The sequence below is a fragment of the Petromyzon marinus genome, chromosome 36, assembly GCF_048934315.1.
Source record: "Petromyzon marinus isolate PM22_M1 ecotype Great Lakes invasive population chromosome 36, UKy_Petmar_22M1.pri1.0, whole genome shotgun sequence".
Taxonomy (NCBI): domain Eukaryota; kingdom Metazoa; phylum Chordata; class Hyperoartia; order Petromyzontiformes; family Petromyzontidae; genus Petromyzon; species Petromyzon marinus.
This window is the reverse complement of record NC_133702.1, coordinates 6,321,722-6,342,091: the sequence shown is the minus strand read 5'-3', so window position 1 is coordinate 6,342,091 and position 20,370 is coordinate 6,321,722. Positions and strand designations below refer to the sequence as shown.

Sequence of the window (20,370 nt, the reverse complement as noted above, 5' to 3'; positions counted from 1 at the left end):
GTTAAACATATAGAAATCAATAAGAAAACCGGTGTATGTTTAACTTCGTCCGCACCATGCGTAGCCAACCGTGCGAATCGGAGGTGCGGGGGAAGGGCAACAAACGATGGCATATCATGAAGGCTTCGTGTGGATTCACCACGTAGAAAGGAGGAGCCAGGAGTGAATTGGGAGGTATGTGCAAGAAGATGGAAGTTGCTGACAGAAAGAGCACGAGCGAAGTCCATAGCCGAGGTGGAAGAATAACATAAAGAATTACGCGGAGAAATGAGGAGAGGAATTGAAGAACGGGACAAGACATGCGGACCCCAACGTACAGGAAGAAGAACAGAAACTGACAAAAGGATCAATCAGCCCCCCCCCCGTCTGAATGCCAACACAGTGTACTTTTCCGGCGGCAGTCGTGCTGAACTAATCAGTGTCTGGACTCCTAAGTTTGTTTTCCAAAGGCAATTAGTCACCACATGCTCTACCATCTCCCAAAAGACTACGTGCAGCCAAGAGCTCAGTTGTGTCAGTAACACCTGCACAAGCCAATCTTTAATTCCCTATACTTTTGGCTTAGGGAAATCATTCACGGTTAATGCCAGTTGAAGTCTACAAACCACAGCTCGTTCATTTTGTTTTTCAATCCACTTGTCCTGGCGAGGGTCGCGGCGGCAGCATGTTGAGTAGGGCAGTCTAGACCTCCCTTTCCCTGGCGACAGACTCCAGCACTACATTACTATACACTACTACGCACTACATTAAATAATCTATCGAAATTGAAAGAAATAAAAGTGATTTTAACCGTTCGGATAGCTCCCGCCTTAGTGCTGCTTGGAAGCGAATCATCAAATAATACATTATTTAAATTCATGCCTATAGAGGGCAGCGTACTTCAGTAGGGATTACTGTTTTAATACACACAACAGATATGGAAGGACAAGATCAAAGGGCTCGCATAATGCACATGCATAATGTACGTCCACTCATTAATCCCCACCCCCCCCACTTGGCGCAAGAGCACAGGAGCGTGGTCACCACATCTACGCCTCTATGTAAGGAACGAAACAGGTGGACTTCTCCACAAATCTGGCTGTCGCCTGATGAAGCTGGTTGTAATTACTGGCGAAACGTCGTACTCAGATTGTAAATGTTGCAGCTTGGCTCTCCAACACACTGGTGTGCTGTACTAGTGACGAATTGGCACGTTCTGTTTACGTGACAACCCTTACTAGTTGGCTGTGTCGGGTGGTGGCGGGTTTTAATGACACATTTATATATTCACGCGATCTAACCCCAAAAAATGAAACCTATATTATGGGTGATATTGGTCGCGAAAGCCTACACGTTAAACACACTACACTACTATACATTACTATACACTACACGACTGTACATTACAATACACTACACTACTACACTATATGACTACACTATACGATACACTACTAGACACAGACTCTTTGCTCTTCCTGGGGAATTCCCAGACGTTCCCAGGCCAGCTGAGCGACAATCCTGCCAGCGTGTCCTGAGCCGGCCCTGGGGTCTTCACAGCTAATTCATATTGTTTTTTTTATTATTTTACTACCAATTCTATTCCAATGGTAGCATTCGTATCACGTCAACTCATCAATCCTCTTTATTAACACTAGGGATGTATTATTTGGGTATGACGTTCAAACAGTGTCACATGTCAATCAAGCCAATGTTATTCATTCTCAGTACTGCAATATGTGCAAGTGACAAAAGAGATGTAGTTCTAGTTTTGCAGTCATCGTTGACTGAGCTGAGACCATCAGCTTGCTACGCTTAATCTATATCAATCCGTGACATTTGAAAACCCCTGTTTTTTATCATGGTGGATGTGCAAATTCTATCCCAGACTCCCAGTGATGCCAGCTCACCACAAAAGGGCCTTTGCAGTATTTGCCACACGGCTGAACCAAACACATTACAAAGTAACTGCATTCAGTCCTGTCAGGACATCACAGCCATGCGGCGGTCAATGTCACACAGATGTTGGTTTTGGGCAATAGCGGGGCTCCTGCCAACAGGCCAGTTCAGATTAATTCCAGGCAACTGCTCCAGCACTGGATTCGGATCAATGTGCGGATAAATTTTGATGGATCTGAACCACACGTGTGAAGGAAAAACATTTCATGGCACTGAACCGTAATATTGCCCAGAGCTCAGGTTTCCGCAGCGAAGCCAGAGACGGGCACCGGTTTTAAAGGAGGCCAGAAAAAGGCTCAAATAAATAAATGCGACCCTTTTATCTCACTTGGTATTGTTAATGCAAGTGTGTATAAATATACGGGGTGAAGCGATGTTTGCAGTGGTTAGCACAATGTGCTATGAAGTCAGCAATCCGAGTTCGATTCCCGGTGATCGCTAACATCGGTGACGAGTAATATCTGAACCAGTCCTGGGCTTCCCCCCCCCCCCCCATCTAGATCAACCTATGGTTTCCCTCTCAGGGCCTCTCCTCATTTTCATCACCTGCCCACTTCCATTCCTTTGTTTGATCTCCCAGAAGTCCTAGCCGGTAGGTGATGTCATTCTCATTTACGTTCACATTTACCCACTTCTCCGCTTCCGCATCCAGCGCTGTCCCCTCCGCTCAAGCTTTAAAATCCACTGTTGTTGCCCTCATGATCTAGAATTTCGTCCCCCTGCCATCCTTGCTGCAAACTCCCTGTTCATCTATGACTGACCGTCGCTTCTCTATGCAGTGTCTCCAATCACACTTCGTCCAAAAACGATTAACTATTGAACAATTTTTATTTCGCCAGGTAAGGCCCACTGAGCTATATAGCTCTATTTCAGAAGCGACCTGGCAACAAATGATAGATCAACGAAGTGGCTTATCATGTGGAAATTTATAGCAGCCAAATACTCAAAAACGCACGTTTCTATATGTGGAGCAAAAAACAAACCGGAAGACCCGGGAAAAAAAATCCACACGACCATGGCGAGAACATGCAAACTCCAAATATACAGCCGTCAGGGTCGAACCCATAACCTCCTGTATAGCAGGCGAGGCAGATAACATCTCGCCACCACAGTGCCCTAAAAAAACATACATACCACCCACTTCAGTAGTCCCCGTGACACATAATAATAGGTTTTTACCCTTTTATCTGGCACCAAAACTGACACCTTTATACAAGGGATCATGTTTGCAATAACCACAACACAAGCAGTCAAAATGCAAACAAAAAGAGACAACTCTGATAATGATATGCACTGTCCTTGAAGTTGATTGGTCCACACCCGAAACGGCTTTTCTTAGAGCCTAGTCTCCACTGGTGTTGGACCAGCTGGCGCCAAAAGGCGTATAAAGGTGTCAGTTTTGGTGCCGGATAAAAGGGTAAAAACCTATTACTATATCTTGCTACTGGCAAAGGAGGCCTCTTAATGTAAATCACGTGACACGTCGTGCTGTTTTATAGTACTGAGATGCAGTTGCGTCTAACTGCTATATAAAAAAAAATTATATCGTCTCGCCTGTGCCTGCCACCCAACTCATCCCTGCGGATATCTCCTGTGGCAGCTGCAATGGCTGAACGCAGCACTTCACAAGTCTACTGCGACGCACCTTTATTGCAGGCCTGCATGGAGACAGGACACAATTATAACGGAAAAGCTTGCAGAAGTCCATATAAAATCTCACATAATAATGAATACGTTTCAGCCCATTGCCAGCTTGCTGCTTTACCATACTTCACTATACCGATCATTACACACAAAGTGCTCGCCACAAATGAACCACAATACCTTGCTGATCTCATCAAGGAGCATAAACCATCACGCGAACCCCGGTCATCTTCGCAGTGGCTTTTAGCCAGCCATCCAACAAAGGCGATCACCGCATTGCGACCTTTCAGATGTGCTTCTGCGGCCGTCTGGAACGTTCATCCTCCGATATTAGGAAGCCACTGGAGCTATGCACTTTAAAATCGAGATTGAAAATGTATTTCTTTAGAACTGCTTTTTGTGTTTAGTTTTTTGGGACTGGGGGAAGGGGCGGGGGGGGGGAGAGGAAGTGGTGGGGGGGGGGGCATGGGAGGGAACCAAATCTGTTTCTCAACAGCGAGCGTTTGCAGCGTTCCCAGGCCGTCGCTGGCCGCGACCACCACTCACCCCAAGCCCGTGATCCGGTGCGCAAGCGCGCGGTGAGAGCGGCGCGTCGTTGGGCAAGGCCACACTCACCCCATGAGCAGGTATATGAGCACGGTGACGGAGAGGCAGACGCCGCACACGCTTGAGTGGCGGCACAGGAAGAGGATGACGTAGCACATGAGGCTGAGCAGCACCACCCACACCATGTTGAGGCTGAAGAAGTGGTAGAGGCTGAAGAAGCCGGCAGCCACGCAGCACAGGTGCTTGGTCCATGGTGGCACACCTGTCCACGCGCGCGCAACAAAAGCTAAGACAAATATCTGTACCCCCCCCCCCCCGCCTATCTGTAGCTGTAACTGACAGTTGAGGGCAAGTGCTGTTCATGAGCACCATTCTTGTAGTGCAAGGCTAGCACGAAGGAAGGCGCTGATTCAGAGTCTTCAGTTGTTTCACAGTTGGGGCAATGTTGCCGTGTGCAATGCCAGTTCGAGTAATTTATAGGTATTTATTTTGAATTTGCCAAATTTGGACCCTGACGCAAGTGACTCATTTCAAATTACACCAGGGGATAGGTGTCTATTTGGCATTCGAACATTTTAACCCCTCTGCATTATTCCCAGGAAGCGTAAAGCCTTTTCTTTATTTTTATCATCTTCATAATGGAAAAAAGGGTCCCATAGACAGATCAGGGGATGTTTGTATGTTTGTATGTGTGTACATATGTACGTTGATTTGTTGAACTTCTTTCGCAACGCACGTATCCACCCGTGCTAATCGGAGGTGCGGGTTGAAGGACAGCATCCACTGCGAGGCAGACGGCCAGCAGTACGCTAATACGCCATCACTATTGACCAGGGCGGCCTGCCGGATTCGAACCAGGGACCTCTGCAACAAACGGCGAATGCGCTATCGCTCTGCTGCCACTGTGCAGCCAATGTGCTGCCATGGGTGCTGTCGGTGCAGCACGGTTGGCTGCATGTGCCCTGATTGTGTCTACGGTCCCCTTGACGCAACGCGAAGTGTGAATGCTCCGACGGCGCAGTCAGGCCTAAATAAAACCAATTTCAACTGAAAAATACCTGTGAACAATTTGAAAAAAACATTTAGAAAAATTTGAACAAGTCTTATTTATTCGGCAGGCTCAATTCAGCGATCATTTAGCAGGCGGCATTTGTGTTCACTAAAAAACATGGTATCTGAATTGCTTCACGTCAACCACCCAAAATATAATTGCCTGAATGTGTGTGTGTAGTTTTCTGCTAAACTTAATTAATATTTTGTAAAATGAAAAATTTCGTGTAAATTTTAATTGGATATCTCCACATAAATATTAGCACATATCAATCTGAATTGAATTAACTCGCTAGCAATGTAAACAGTGTTGATCAAAGTTAAATCACGAATGCATTCGCTGAAAGGTCTTGGGACTGATTCAAAATTTCAAACATATCTTGTTTAACCCTTGTTATGGGTGCCAAGTTGTTTGAACCTGGTGATTTTAACTTGCTTTAACTCTCAATTGCTCTATCAGTGTAGGATATGAGAATGTGTTTTTTTGCATAAAGTTACTCGATGTGGTCATTACCTTTCCTCACTTCATCATCGCGTACTTTACCAATATTAACGACCTTATTGACCTCAGCTTCCGAGTCTGTGCCACTGCACAATCTCAGTCCTTGTGTTAATGCAGCTCCTGCGGTACAGCCTGGATAGATCGCGATGCCCCATTCAGCACACGTGGAGGCCGCTCTCCGATCTTACATTAACATGTCAATCTGTCACATTAACATAGCCACCTTCACTTAGAGGCCGCTCTCCGATCTTACATTAACATGTCAATATTTCACATTAACATAGCCACCTCCACGTAGAAGCCGCTCTGTGATCTTACATTAACATGTTAATCTCTCACATTAACATGCTAATCTCTCACATTAACATGTTAATCTCTCACGTTAACATAGCCACCTCCACGTAGAGGCCGCTCTCCGATCTGACATTAACATGTTTTTCTTTGAACCTATCTACGTGACTTTACCGAAAGACCCAAAGAATATGAATTCCTGCAGTCAAGAAAGCTTTAAGTCAAGCTTTAACTGCCAATCCAGTGTTATAATGCATTCATTAACGTTTTCACGAATAGTTTTCTGGCTCAAAAAGGCATACCCCTGTGGCTTGTTAGCAACAGAATGTTTTACACAGTCAATCCCATCAGTTACATGTTTGTTTTTCATCTCTATGGTGTGTTGCTATTCTTGCAAGATTATGTGGACATGACACAAGTACGATTGCTAACCCAATAAATAAAAAAGTCCCCTTAATATTAAACGTCAGCGTGTATGTATGTACTGCATATCGAACTTCTTTCGCATCGTACGTAGCCAACTGTGCTAAATGGAGGTGCGATAATATCCTTTCCATAAGTAGTTAGTATCACATATATGTTTTAACTCGAATTCACCTGTGCACGTGAACTTTAGTGACAACTAGCTTTACTACCCGGCTTCGCCCGAGACTTGGATTCTTCATCTTTGGTTCTTTTGGTAAAGTCACGTAGAATGAGAATAAAATAATAAATTGATAAAATAATTGTCTTGGATTAATACACGGCCTACGCGGAGGGTGGGGGGGGGGATGCGTGACGTCAGCAGGCACACTGCGTGACGCTGCCGCACGCGGGTGACATCACAGATGTGACGTCACCACTCACTTGCTGTGCAAAATATATCCATTATTGCGCCCCCCCCCCCAACAATACAAAAGTATTTTTTTTATACTTTTTGCATTGTGTAAAGTCTGGAAGCTACCCAAATCCCAAATTTAAAGTTTGTTGCATATTGGGAAGTATGCTAAACATTTCGAACAGACACACATTCACAAATTTCCCTTTTATATACATGCCTATGCTTTCCTTTATTGAGATTAAAGTCACACATCAGATTCAAGGGTTAGCAAGTTCACGTGGACTGCACATTTAATTCCCAGAATTAATCCTAGAATCAATGCACTTAAGGGGAGGAGATGGCCAGCTCCTGCAAACTAATTAATTCATTATATCACACATGACTCGGTTAGAAAAAGCAAACGCTGCCATGGTAATGTGGCTCGCACACTGGATTTGCAATCCAGAGATTGCCGATTTGTTCTCCTAGCATTGCAGTTGAAACGTGAGGAATATATATGTCAAAATATCCCCTCACCTCCATCCACCCAACACTATAATTGGGTATGTCACAGTCAATCAGCAAGTCGTATGCGGTGGGGTGAAGTGTGAGTACTTCCACCTCTTCCAACATGTCTTGTCAGTATGGTAAGGTAGGCCAACTTCCCTTTAGAGGGACTCTGTCCAGAGCTCCCCTACAGTGAAGGCCCTCCTACCAGCAGTGGCACGAGTAGGCAACTGCAGGGTTGCACCTTTGCCATATTTTGCTTAGAAATATCATTATCATCATTGGCTTTGCTCTCTCTATTTCCTGTGATATGTGAACTCAATACAAAGGCCCTCAATCTGCACATGTATAATTGTTGAACGTAAACTGTGCAATTTAGTTTGTACATTGCTATTGTCTGTCAATCTCATTTTAGCAGCCGAGGAGATGCATTCAATTACTTCGTCAGCCTGAAAAGCTTATATACGAAACACAAATGAAAGTGTGCATGTCTGATTAGAGAATGCAAGACCCGTATTTGCTATTGCACGTGAAACACACGTGCAATAGCAAGATTTAAAAAAATCCTGACATTGAATAAAGATGAACCGCGTGTTTAAAGTTTAATTCCACATTACATATTCCAGTAAAAATACGGCCTGCTGCATATCCTCCAAAGCGGAAAAAAGGTCATGCAAGAAGCCACGCTAATGTAAAAGTTCGGCGCTAGCATTCACATAAATACTTCCAGAGGGTCTACAACTGATCGCGTTAGTGCCAGCCAATTACGCCCGGGCAATAGGAGGCTGTGAAAAAGTGAGAGACACGCAAAATGCAATGATGCAAGTCGAGCAAAAAAAATATATTATTTCGAAAATGGGAAAAGACGACTGTACAGGCTTGGAACGTTCTCGGTAATCGCCACATAAAAACACTGGAAATCTGTGAAGTCGTTATGTGCAATATCAGCAGTACTGGTTTATATCGTTTTTTTTCAACGACGTATTATCGCGACACGGTGCACACGTGGCACACTAGATAGTATACCGTGACCCGATGACTCGGGTGACCTAATTCTCAGCCGTGGTTAAAATCAGCGGTGAGTGATGCCACCCGTTCCACCTTACCGAAAATCACTGACCAGTGTGGTGAAGTATGGCCAAACATCCTACGTGACTGACATTGTATCAGGGAGGAGTTCTACATCAATAAGTGGATTTATGAGGACTATTAAATTAAATAAATATTTTCACTGCAGTGTTTTTATACTGCTCTCCAGTGAAATAGACAATGCATCACAGAGGGGTTTCACCTGTTTAAATTAAGGAAAATGTATTCAATTTAACAGATCTGATATTACTGAAAGAAATACTACCCTCCTATAAATGTCACGCATTCCTTGTCATGCTGGTGCAAGCTGTTTGCAAATAAAATGTCATTCTTATAATAGCAAGTGTGTCAATGAGACTTCCTAAAAGGGTTATAAAGATGTATTTGTTTCCCCAAGGACAACATATCCGCAGTAAAGACTGCTGTGAAAATGCCTCTCACCTGTCACTACACTGACAAATCCAACCACCTCAAGTGATCAGCACATTTTTTAAGTATCTGCAAACCCTCTAATGCACTTCTCTCTCCATGCAGAGCCTGTAAATTGCTCCTCGAGAGCAAATGCATGCATTTGTATAAAACCCACGGTACCTACGTGCTCACACACATACACACGTACACAAAGTCAAAGAACCCCCAAATAGCCATAAGAGACTGTTGGGGAAAGTGCTGTTAGCGAGCACCTATGAAGGCTGGCACGGCGCACGAGGGGGTGGGTGGCCAGCACCACGCCCAGCTGCCTTTGTCTCCCCAGTGACGTTGTTTACACATCGCACCAGGTACTCACTTGAGGCTGAGCCGACCTCGGGGAAGCTCAGGACCAATTCAGAAAATCGTCACTGGTCTTGGCCGTGGGCCGGAATCGAACTCGGGTAGCTGGGCTCGTTGCGCAGTGCGCTAACCGTTGCACAATCACTCCCAACACACTCACGCACGCATGCATGCATAAACACTCGCTCAGGCCCTAAGTGCTCACTTCCACCTTGCAAAATGTGACTAATTTCAATTTTAAGCCTAACTACCGTGGGGAGGCACAAGGCTGCGGACGACGCTTGTGGCGTTTAGGTTTGGGGATACCTTCCTACGGAGGGTGATGCAAGGTTATGCACCATTATATGGTGCCTGACAATGATTCATTCTCGTGTGGCAAATAAATAAATAATAAAGGTGTGGCCCTGCAATTGCCCGCTCACCCCTCTGTTGGCGAAAGGGCCCCCCCGCCAGAGGGAGCTCTAAAGGGAGCCCCTCTAGAAGTAATTGGAGTAGCCACACTTTACCACGCCACACACAACCTCCCGACTGACTTAATGTCCACCGCTGGGGGTTGGACAGGCAGATGGGATTCAAGACATGTGCCCACCGGTTCAACTGTCACGCCGGGAGATCAATCGGACGACCTCTGAGTTGCAAGTCCAATGTGCTAACCGTTACACCATGGTGGTAACGCTCTCCTGTGCAATCAGGTCTTCATTCCAGCTGGGTCTGACCACGTTGGCGACTATAAACATATTTCCACACTGGAACCCTACAACAGGCATTAGTGCTGGATACAGTCAGATTTGCAAATGTGATTTGTAACTTTGCTCCTCACCTGTGTATCGATAGTTTAATGTGAATGTGTCATTTTATTGAGAGACTACTATTGTGTGGCATTATCTTGGTGTGGTCTGGGACTTTTTGTTGTTGTTGTTGTTGTTGTTTTTGCCGCCTTGCCCAAGATTGATAAATCGGACTTATACAAGGTATTGATTAAATATGTATTTATATTTAGTGACTTGCTTACCTCTTTCTCTATTTTGCACTCCAATCGTTCTGTGAATGTTTGCTGCTGTAATTTGCTGACCTGCCCATACTGGACATCTGTGAAAAAGAGCTTCGCAGCTCATCAGATTCCTCCAGTCTAATTAATTATTCTGCTTCAGTATGCCTCGATCTATGGTTGTGAGCTACCAGTCACATGCCAACCTACGTCAGTCTAACAGCAAACCGGAACATATTCAGTGAGGATTTAGGGCCTTTGTCTGCTATGTTTAACCGGAACCACCTTGCTCCCTTGCAGCAAAGCCCAACTGCATTTCCCTTGAAATGCCTCAACAGGTTACGTTTGGGACGTGGGAGCAATCATTACAGTGGCAGCAACGCGCCCGTGTTTGGAAATAAAAAATCTGAACTGTATTCAGTGTATTGCCTTGCGTGAGATTAAATGAGTAAAGGACTACTCTTCTGGCTCGGGAACCGGAGAGCAAGCGTGCAACTATTTGATTTCCTCGCTGTGCTAGCTTTTGATTACCCATGTACACACAAAACCTACCGGAGTGCAAATATATGCTGGCAGTCGGCTCTGCTCATTATGATGGAGAAGGATTAGAGGTTTATTGAGTCTCCTGGGAGTGCGTCCCTGGGATATGGGGAGGAACCGATAAAATGCACACAATAATGGCAACATGGAGATAGGTATACTGTCGCTACACCATAATCTCGCCGCAGTAACCGACCCATTAATTTGCTTTAAGAAACAATGAGGTGAATTAATGGGAGGGCCAAGGCTGCATGACTGACAATAGAAGAGAGATGCATGTGAATGACAGAAAACAAAGCACAACTGGATTTCTATATGAGGAACAAATTGAGAATTTTTTTTTGCACGCTCATACATTCTATGGATGAAACAATACGTCGACTATATGAAGTCAATGATTCATATTCGTTTTTAAACTCACGATACACACGTAGAATCAAGCGTGTAAGAATTTTTATTTTTTGTTTATGTCGTACATATTTCGGTTTGCACCACCCCTGCAGCGATGAGAGGTATTATCATTTGTCAGAATGTAAAAAAATTTAGTCTGAAATTAAAATCCTAAGATTGAATATCTAGTGGGGGGCTGGGGGGGATAAATCGTTCCACCCTTCGTATATCCTCCACGTTTATGTTGGTTTAGTCCACAATTTTCTCAACCCCGCAATTTCCAACTATCAGGTGCATGTGGTGTGCCGAGGCTTAATTCGCACGTGGCTAAAACAGAGTGGTAATCACAATAAGGCAGTCTGTTGGGGGGGGTTGTGATGACCGAAGTTGAGTTAATCGTCACTAAGCCCAGCATATTTGACCACATCGCTACTAAATGTTAAGCGCACCGTGCTTGCTGGAGAAAAAAAAAAGACAAAATAAATCAGTGGCTCACAATACCGCGCTCAGAATGAGCGTTCGCGGGGGAACGCCATTACAAGGAGACAACAGAGAGGGCAACGCGGGAGAGAGGGTTTGTGCAGGAGGACGTACTCAGGCGGCAGTAAGCGCGGATGAGGAGGCAGAGCAAGAGCAGGGCCCAAATGGCCTCAAGGCCCTGCACGGTTGTGGGCAGCACGCACGAGTGCAGCAGCTGCGTTAAAAACGTGGCCTGGTGCTCTTCCATCCTCTCCGCGACGAACACCTGCAGCCCCGCCATCGCGGGCACACGAAAGGCACACAAACGTGCAAAGTGAACGGGGAGAAGAGCAGCGAGCTGAGCGAGCTCGTGCGCACGCACACACAATAACGTGTCGCGACAACACGCGAAAAAACATTTCAAGGAAGAAAAATTCAGGCAAACGCGCAGCCGCGAGCAACGCGCGCAAATTTAATTGACGGGGATTTAGGTCGGCCGGCTCACAACACATCTGCCCAGAAGCACACCTAAGCTGACAATCCACGGACATGGATGCTAAAGCGGGCAACTTTGTTTTTAGGCTAAAAGAAACAAAGTTCCCCATTATTGACTTTTCAGCGAAAAAGCTTTCATAACATACTTTTATAGATGCTGCCAATTCTTCTGGAACTTTTGCAGCTTAAATTATAGTTTAATCCCTTTAAATATTGTCTAAAAGCTATGTACACGTTTGTAAAGGTATATTAGGCATAATTATAATTGATGATTATTGTAGTATTTCTCATTAAGGGTGCAGTGTATTTTGTAAATTATAAAAAAAATGCCAGCAAAACTGAATCGTGGAACAAATGGAAGCAAAATCAAATATCGCACACTTTTAAATAAAAAAAATTAAATTACAATTATTTTAAATAAATTGCATTTATTTCATTTTCATTTTTTAATTTAATTTTATTATATAAATGTATTATATAAATTAAATTTATTTTGTTTTTACCTACGTGACTTTACCGAAAGAACCAACGAGTATGGATCCTTGCAGTCACGAAAACTTCAAATCTAGATTAAACCGAGAAGACCAAGTAAAACAAAACTTTAACGTAAGATTATCTTTAGCTTGGCAGCAAAAACATATCACCAGTTCTAATATCATACAAAGACATAACCTGAACAGATTGTTGGGTAGTGATTGCCTGTAGCCCTCATTGTGTAATGTATATCATAGCCAAAAGGAACATTCCCTGTATAGCGTACACATACAGCAATAGCAAGTGTTGTTAGCGAGCACCTATGAAGGCCGGCACGGCACACAAGGGGGTGAGTGGCCAACACCACGCCCGACTGCCTTTGTCTCCCTAGTGGCGATGTTTAAACACTGCACCAGGTACTCATTTGAGGCTGAGTCGACCTAGGAGAGGCCCAGGCCCGTTTCAAATAACCGTCACTGTTGTTGGCCGTGAGTGCAAATCGAACGCGTCCCGCCGGGTTCGCAGCGCACTAACCGCTACAAAACCACTCCCTGCGATACATACATACGTCAACACACACATACACGTGTGTAATTATCTAATCATCGCATGTCCAAAATAATATGTTGGACGCATACATTAGTGGCACCTGGTGTATCTAACACAATAAGAGTAGATAGATTAATGATATATCGCGTTCCACGTAATTAACATTAAGTGACCGCACTAAACAACTAATGGCAATGGTTGGTGCATCAAGATGATTCACTGAAATGCTGTCCACAGTAACCTGTGAGTTTTCATTCCAGATTTCTCAACTTTTAAGTGAAATAAGTAGTCCGTCATGTAAATGCATAACTTGGCAATGTGCCACTAATGCTTTATAAACACCAATGATGATGCATCAATGCGGTCTCTCTCGAAAACATCATGGGGCAGAATATATTCTACAGGAATACAACTAAACACGGGGGGGGGGGGGGGTGATTTTTCTTGGAAGTCAAATAACCATAACCAATTAAATAAAGGAATAACTGTGAAAGTGTACTCAAGAAAGGATCGGCGTGTTGGAAAAAGGGGCGAAATGCCCAGACTGTGCACAACTGCAATGTAGTGCAGAGGCATATTGCATAATTTTTAATTCCTCACCTGCCGTCCAGTTTATAACCGTAATTACTCATCGTCAGCTAAATTTATTGGAACGGTTACACAAAATGTGCACTTCAACAAAAAGGAAATATAATAGCAAAAGCTTAATTTTTGTTTCAAACAGGCTGTAACATCCGTTTATCATTTTCAATGTTCAATTTGAAACAATTTCTGAAATGGGCATCCGGCTACAATGTAACCTCTTAAATCCGACTCATATACCCAATTTGCTAGGACACCAAACGTAACAGATACATGCATAACACTAAAATTAATGCAGGCTTGCAGTACATGAAATTTGACCCAAGCACTGTTCATGAAAAAAAAAACCCATTTCATTCCATACGATATTAATAATTAAACACTTTTTTATACCAGACTTTGCAATTACACACAATATCAGTCTATGCAAATGTGCGGGACTACAATGATTCGATCTACGTGCAATTTCAGAAACAAGAATGTGATTACTGTTAGGTCCTGCAGGCAGTATATATTTAAAATAACACAATCTCTGCTGTGCATGCATTTAAAAGTAGGCCAATGAAAGGGGCATCGCAAGCATTATGCAGCCCACAAGTTCTCAGCCTCTAATCCTCAGGGGCCACCGCAGTCCAGATGTCCATGTCTGCCAACGTTTTTCAATTCACATAGAAATAAGGCACCTATTCGCATTCAAATAAGATTATGTGCAATACATGCATCTGTTGATTAGTAGAGTAGGGGTGATTCGTTTTTTGCCGATTGCATGCATTAAAATTCTGCTGTGTGTGGGCCATGAAAAGTACTTTAGAGTGTGCAGCCTTTTAAATCTACAGCATCGTTTCCATCAGCATCGAATTATTCTCAATACACTCTTCACTTAAGAAGTGTCCATGCTCGCACTTCTGGCAATGTAATTGTATGGTACAATGATAATGTTACAGTTATCTTACCTACAAATAAAAAAAGGAATATCATTGATAATTTGGGTTAAATCGTGTAGGTATAATACCAATTTTTTTTACTTTGGCCATCCACCAATCCACAAAGCCAGTCAAATCAAGTTGCAACGTGGGCAAAAAATATTAACTGATTTGGTTTATCAGCAAAACCGGAATGTTTAAAAGCAAGTAAAATGTTTACCATGTTTATCCGGCGTTTGGTGGAGATTACATCCAGCATTATCAGGTGTTAACAAAAGCTCTGCTCTCATCCTTTGCTGATAAACCAAATGAATTGGTATATTTGCCCACATGACACTTTGATTTGACTGGCTTTGTCGGGTGGCGGAGAGTTATAGTAAAAAACTGGCATCACAACTACACGATCTATAACCCAAAATAAATCGTTATGAATCAAAATGTTGGTCATAAAAGCTGACATATATAATAAACAAAAAAAATCGATAATTTAACCAGTAGGTTTTCTTCATGATCTCTACTCTGGAAAAGCAGGGTAGTTGGCGTATACCGAACTGCATTTAATAAGTGCTGCATGACAGTACTTTATTCTACATGTACAGGCCTTTTGTGACTCCACTGTTGGATGAGGGACTTCCCACGCCATGGGGGTGGGTCGGGGGAGTGGAGAAGGAATCTACTTGGCCTTCCTTCACACTGCTCATTGTGGGTTGGTGACAGCAGGTAGCATAGATGTAGTTCAGTGTTTCTCAAACGTTTTTGGTCCGCGGACCACTCAGCCAATGCAGACCACCCCCCCCCCCACCTTTGGTGATAAAATGCATTCACTCATCTCTAAATACCAGTAAGAGAAAATGGATCATATGACCGGAACGTAAAAACATTTTTATTTGTAAATGCAGCAATTAGGTTATTTTTAAGGTGAAGCATTTAGATCTTCGGGTTAAGGGTAGTGTCATCAGGAGAGTTATCTAAATTATTTTTTTAATTAAATACCATCAGTGAAATCTCAATTAACGTCCGAAACAAAATGTATAAACATTGCCATTATTTCCGGATCAACTTGAATTTGCATCACACCCTGGCGGAACACCGGGAGGACCGTCACGGAGCACTGGTGGTCTGGGGACGACACTTTGAGGACGAGCATAGAAGTACAATACAACAATGTATTTTCCTGCACTGCCTTCTCCCGTCCACAATGTAACCCTCACAGCCCTAATGCAACCTGTTTGTGCGTTCTGGTTACTAATAAAAAAACACTATCCAGGCTCAAACATGCTTAGCTTCTGAAATCTGAAAAAAATGAGGGGGATTGCACGTAAATTGGTCATCCGAAGTACTTGATTACAGTGTAATATGATGAATATATTATCAATGTATTGTACTGTGCACATTACATAAATACACATCTACATATGACCCAAACACTGATTTCACCTTGCACTTGATTGAATCTGGTTGTATTTTTTTGGTTCCGCTCGAATGGGATGATATTTTTTGAATTATTGTGCTTGGGCTGTCAGGCACATGGAATTTCATGGTGAGCACATGCAATGCAGTTTAATTTCTCTCTCGTACAGAAGCAAACTGATTAGGATTGAGATAAAAAATGCCATCATAAACTTCACAAACAGATGGCAATAAATAAAACACTGCATTTAAAAACATTTTTATCTTCGAAAAATATACCACACCAAATCGTACAAAAAAAGTGAAATGTTTTTTTGGGAATTTTTTTAAGACTTCAATGGCTGTGATTATTTAATGTTATTGGACCCTTCCTGACAAGGTTTGAGAAAGCCACAAAGCTAAACAGTCTCAAAGGCTGATATTATAAAAGTGAAATAACCTGTATGAAGAATACACACTTGGTACCACCTAACCAGCTCCTACTTGAAAAGGAGTACTTACATAAATGTGTAGTGACATCGCGGGATGGCACTGTGTAGTGCCAGCCCGAGAGAGGCACGGCGTGCGGTGTATTGACATCGCGGATACCACAGTGGTGTGGGTGTAGTACGGGCCCTAGAGGGGCTCGGTCAGCGCTGATTGATAGCGCTGGATGGCACCACGCTTGGCGTGCAGTGCCAGCCCCTACAGGATAGGGTGTGGGAGTGCCGGCCGTAGGAATGAGGTTACTAAAGGCCATGGCACTCTGGTTGACCCGAGATGACAAGTGACCAGTTAAGTCTACAAAGGGGCCCCAAGTGGGGGCTAGGGGTGGCCACGTGGTCCGGGTCCAGATTCTGCTCGAGGATTCTGGAAGGTGGTCGTGGCCAAGGGTGGAGCCAGACAGCGAATATAAGCCGGGTCCTCCAGAGGGACCGGCGTTGTTGTTCATCCTGAAGAAACCTTCGTATACGTTCTACTGAGTCTCCAACACGTGGACCTGGACCCGAGCTGTGGTCCCGGTCCGTAGTAGCTCGTGACGTTGCAATTAGTGTAGTTAGCCTGGTGGTCACCACCTGGCTAACTACACCAGTCACATAGTAACTGGTGTAGTTAGCCTGGTGGTCACCACCTGGCTAACTACACCAGTCACGTGGTAACTAGTGTAGTTAGCCTGGTGGTCACCACCTGGCTAACTACACCAGTCACATAGTAACTGGTGTAGTTAGCCTGGTGGTCACCACCTGGCTAACTACACCAGTCACATAGTAACTAGTGTAGTTAGCCTGGTGGTCACCACCTGGCTAACTACACCAGTCACATAGTAACTAGTGTAGTTAGCCTGGTGGTCACCACCTGGCTAACTACACCAGTTACGTTGTAATTAGTGTAGTTAGCCTGGTGGTCACCACCTGGCTAACTACACCAGTTACGTTGTAATTAGTGTAGTTAGCCTGGTGGTCACCACCTGGCTAACTACACCAGTCACATAGTAACTGGTGTAGTTAGCCTGGTGGTCACCACCTGGCTAACTACACCAGTCACGTAGTAACTAGTGTAGTTAGCCTGGTGGTCACCACCTTAGCCTGGTGGTCACCACCTGGCTAACTACACCAGTCACGTAGTAACTAGTGTAGTTAGCCTGGTGGTCACCACCTGGCTAACTACACCAGTTACGTTATAATTAGTGTAGTTAGCCTGGTGGTCACCACCATAGGTTGTTATTCTGTTAAGGGGCAGTTACCCCGTGTGTTGGCGTTAAATAAATGTGTTGCCTCCAAGTGTACGTCTGCGACTCAGTTGAACTCACTACAAATGCATGCAAAGAGTATGACAGATTGATTGACTAGCGTTCAGTGGCATATGAACTCAGTCAGGAGTTAAGAATAATACAGCTTCATTATTATTTTGCAAAGTAAGGCAAAGGTAAAGGCAGTAAAACACCCCTCTCTAGCCAGCTCTTGCTTCGGCAAGACACCTAATTAGGTATTTGGCAGGACGATAAAATGTGCTAGCTAGTGCACCCACATTATATATGTGAGCTCCTGTATGCCTATTTTTACACACAATAAAGAACGGGTCTACACATTATAGCCAGTGGTGGTGGCGCACATCTGTAATGCAGTGATTCATTCACAGGCAGGGTTGGTAGACCATGCAGGTATTTGTCCGTGACACAATTCTTTATACCACATCTCCTATGCAGTACATCATGTTCATAATACTTCCATATGCAAGGCAAGAAGGAGTATGTGGAGACAATGCAGCCAGGTTTATGTTCTTCCAACATTCTGACATTAAACCCATTCGAAAACCAAAACATAATTCACTCAATTGCTCAACTATCCCATTCATTCAAAAGTCTTCCACAAAAAAGGGTCTTGAAAATGCAATGAGGTTTTCAGGGGTTAGTGAAGAATTCAGCAATTATCACATGCAGTCAATTACATAACAAAGTATGACTATCGAGGCATGTAAATGGAAATTCAGCAAGAGGGTATAAGATGCGTTTCGTGTTATTGCACGTCTGCATCATATCAGCAGCCGAGTTCATTGATGCACCTCCACATCATAAAATCATCAATCATCGCCATCAGAGCGTGTCATTACCGTGCACTCGCAAGGTCATTCCAAAAAAAAATGTACACCTGTCATCACTTAAGAGTCCCCAGATATCCTCCATGGAGTTAATACGGTTCAGCGGCGCTGTTACACGCCTGTTATCCTGCTCTTTATGGTCATGCACTGGTGGATCACACGGATATTTGCGTGGCTCCCAAATCTACTACTGGCCTGCAAAGGTGGCTGTGTTGCGATCGAAATGTCGTGATTTATTTTCTACCTACGTGACTTAACCGAAAGAACCAAAGAGTATGGATTCCTGCAATCACGAAAGCTTCAAATTAAGATTGCATAAAGCACTTATGAGTGATTTCCGCCCCCCCCCCCCTCCACAAATTGCATTGCTTTCAAATGCAGGGTGTCCTGAAAAAAAATGCAATCAGCTTCATTCAAGCTGTATATTTTAACAGATACATTTAAACACTTTCCTGTCCACTTATGACTGTTTTGTTTTTACAGCGTCATCTCGGAACATACAGCAGCAGAATTAACATGACAATCCGCTTAATCTTCTCAAAACACCCGACTCTCGTGGCAATTTTCCTTTGTGGGGGCCACCGCATCTTTGCGCGTTATCAGGACCATCTACAATCATGCCTTTGATTGCACAATCAATCTCACTTTCAGGTGCTTTAGGAGACGGCAGCACAGCAAGTGGGTTCATGAACCTTTCCCTGCCAGGCATTTATCGCCTTGCGTGCTGGATTGAGTTTCTCCCGTGTAATCAGATTTTATTCCAAATGCAACAACAAAAAAACCACCACTCATTCATGGTTTCTGGCAAAACGTCCCAAATTTCTGGCTATAAAAAAGTGTTGCATCGCTTTTTCTTTCTTTCTGCATCCTCCTGCAAAAAGAATATCGAGACTCGGTGAGGTTATTTTTTTTTCTTTTCACGGACACCTTTAATTTAGAAACAACTCTATTGCAATTCCTGGAAGCTGCAGCATTTCCTTATTGAAGAACACCACCAGCCTTGGTCTGGCTTGCACGAGCCTGCAACCTTGAGCGCCGGCTATAAATTCAAAATCCACGAGCCATTCATTTATACCTATTTTTTTTTTTAGCCCACCCGGTGACCGTGGAACAACACGCACCCTCGGATAGAATCCCTACCGCCCGAGGCGCGTCTCGCCGGGTAGGCGCGGCACCTTCGCGCGCGAGGCCCAACGCTCGTGCGACCGGCGCGCACACACACAGCAGCAGCAGCAACCCGCACGCCCGCACGCCCGCCCGAATATTTCCAACAACAAAACAAACGCACGTCGCCAGCGAAGGACGCGGCGCTGCTCGGTGGCTCGCCAAAATGCAAGTTTGCCACCGACCTTTGTGCGAAGCGAGTGCCCCCGAAGTCTTGAGGGCCGAGCGAACGGGTCTCCCCGCGGGGGTCTCACGGCCGCCGCTGCATCGCCAGCGACTGCCGCGATCCTCGGGGTCCGCCACCAGCCGCCACCAGCCGCCACCGCCGCCGCGGTCTTCCGCCGCCGGCAGAGAGAGAGGAGCTCGCTCTGCCGGTGGCGGAAGACGTCGTCCGGTAGAGCTTCTCTCTGCCGGAAGATGCGGCGGATGAGATGATCCATCTTCCGGAAGATCAGAAGAACTAACTTGATTTTGATTTAAAGCATTTCGTGACTGCAGTGATTCATATTCTTAGCTCTTTCGGTAAAGTCACGTTGTTTCCCTTCAACGTGACTTTACCGAAAGAGCTAAGAATATGAACTAACTTGATTTTGATTTAAAGCGTTTCGTGACTGCAGTGATTCATATTCTTGGTTCTTTCGGTAAAGTCACCACGTTGAAGGGAAGCAATAAAATAATAAAA

At 44.3% G+C, this 20,370-nt stretch overlaps 1 protein-coding gene across 2 annotated transcripts in view; it reads right to left on the bottom strand.

Annotated features, from left to right (window-relative positions):
* The window catches only part of PORCN (porcupine O-acyltransferase), a 122,349-nt gene extending 102,293 nt beyond the window's left edge, over nucleotides 1-20,056 (bottom strand). Inside the window, exons 1-3 of one of the 2 annotated variants that reach the window (XM_032966589.2) lie at nucleotides 19,874-20,056; nucleotides 11,650-11,800; nucleotides 4,198-4,390 (exon numbers count right to left, since the gene is read on the bottom strand). In XM_032966589.2, coding sequence (XP_032822480.1) covers nucleotides 4,198-4,390; nucleotides 11,650-11,782 — 326 coding nt within the window. In that variant the 5' untranslated portion in view covers nucleotides 11,783-11,800; nucleotides 19,874-20,056. The remainder of the gene's footprint in view (nucleotides 1-4,197; nucleotides 4,391-11,649; nucleotides 11,801-19,873) is intronic. The other variant, XM_032966588.2, reaches the window with a different exon arrangement.
* Between the last annotated feature and the right edge of the window lie 314 nt (nucleotides 20,057-20,370).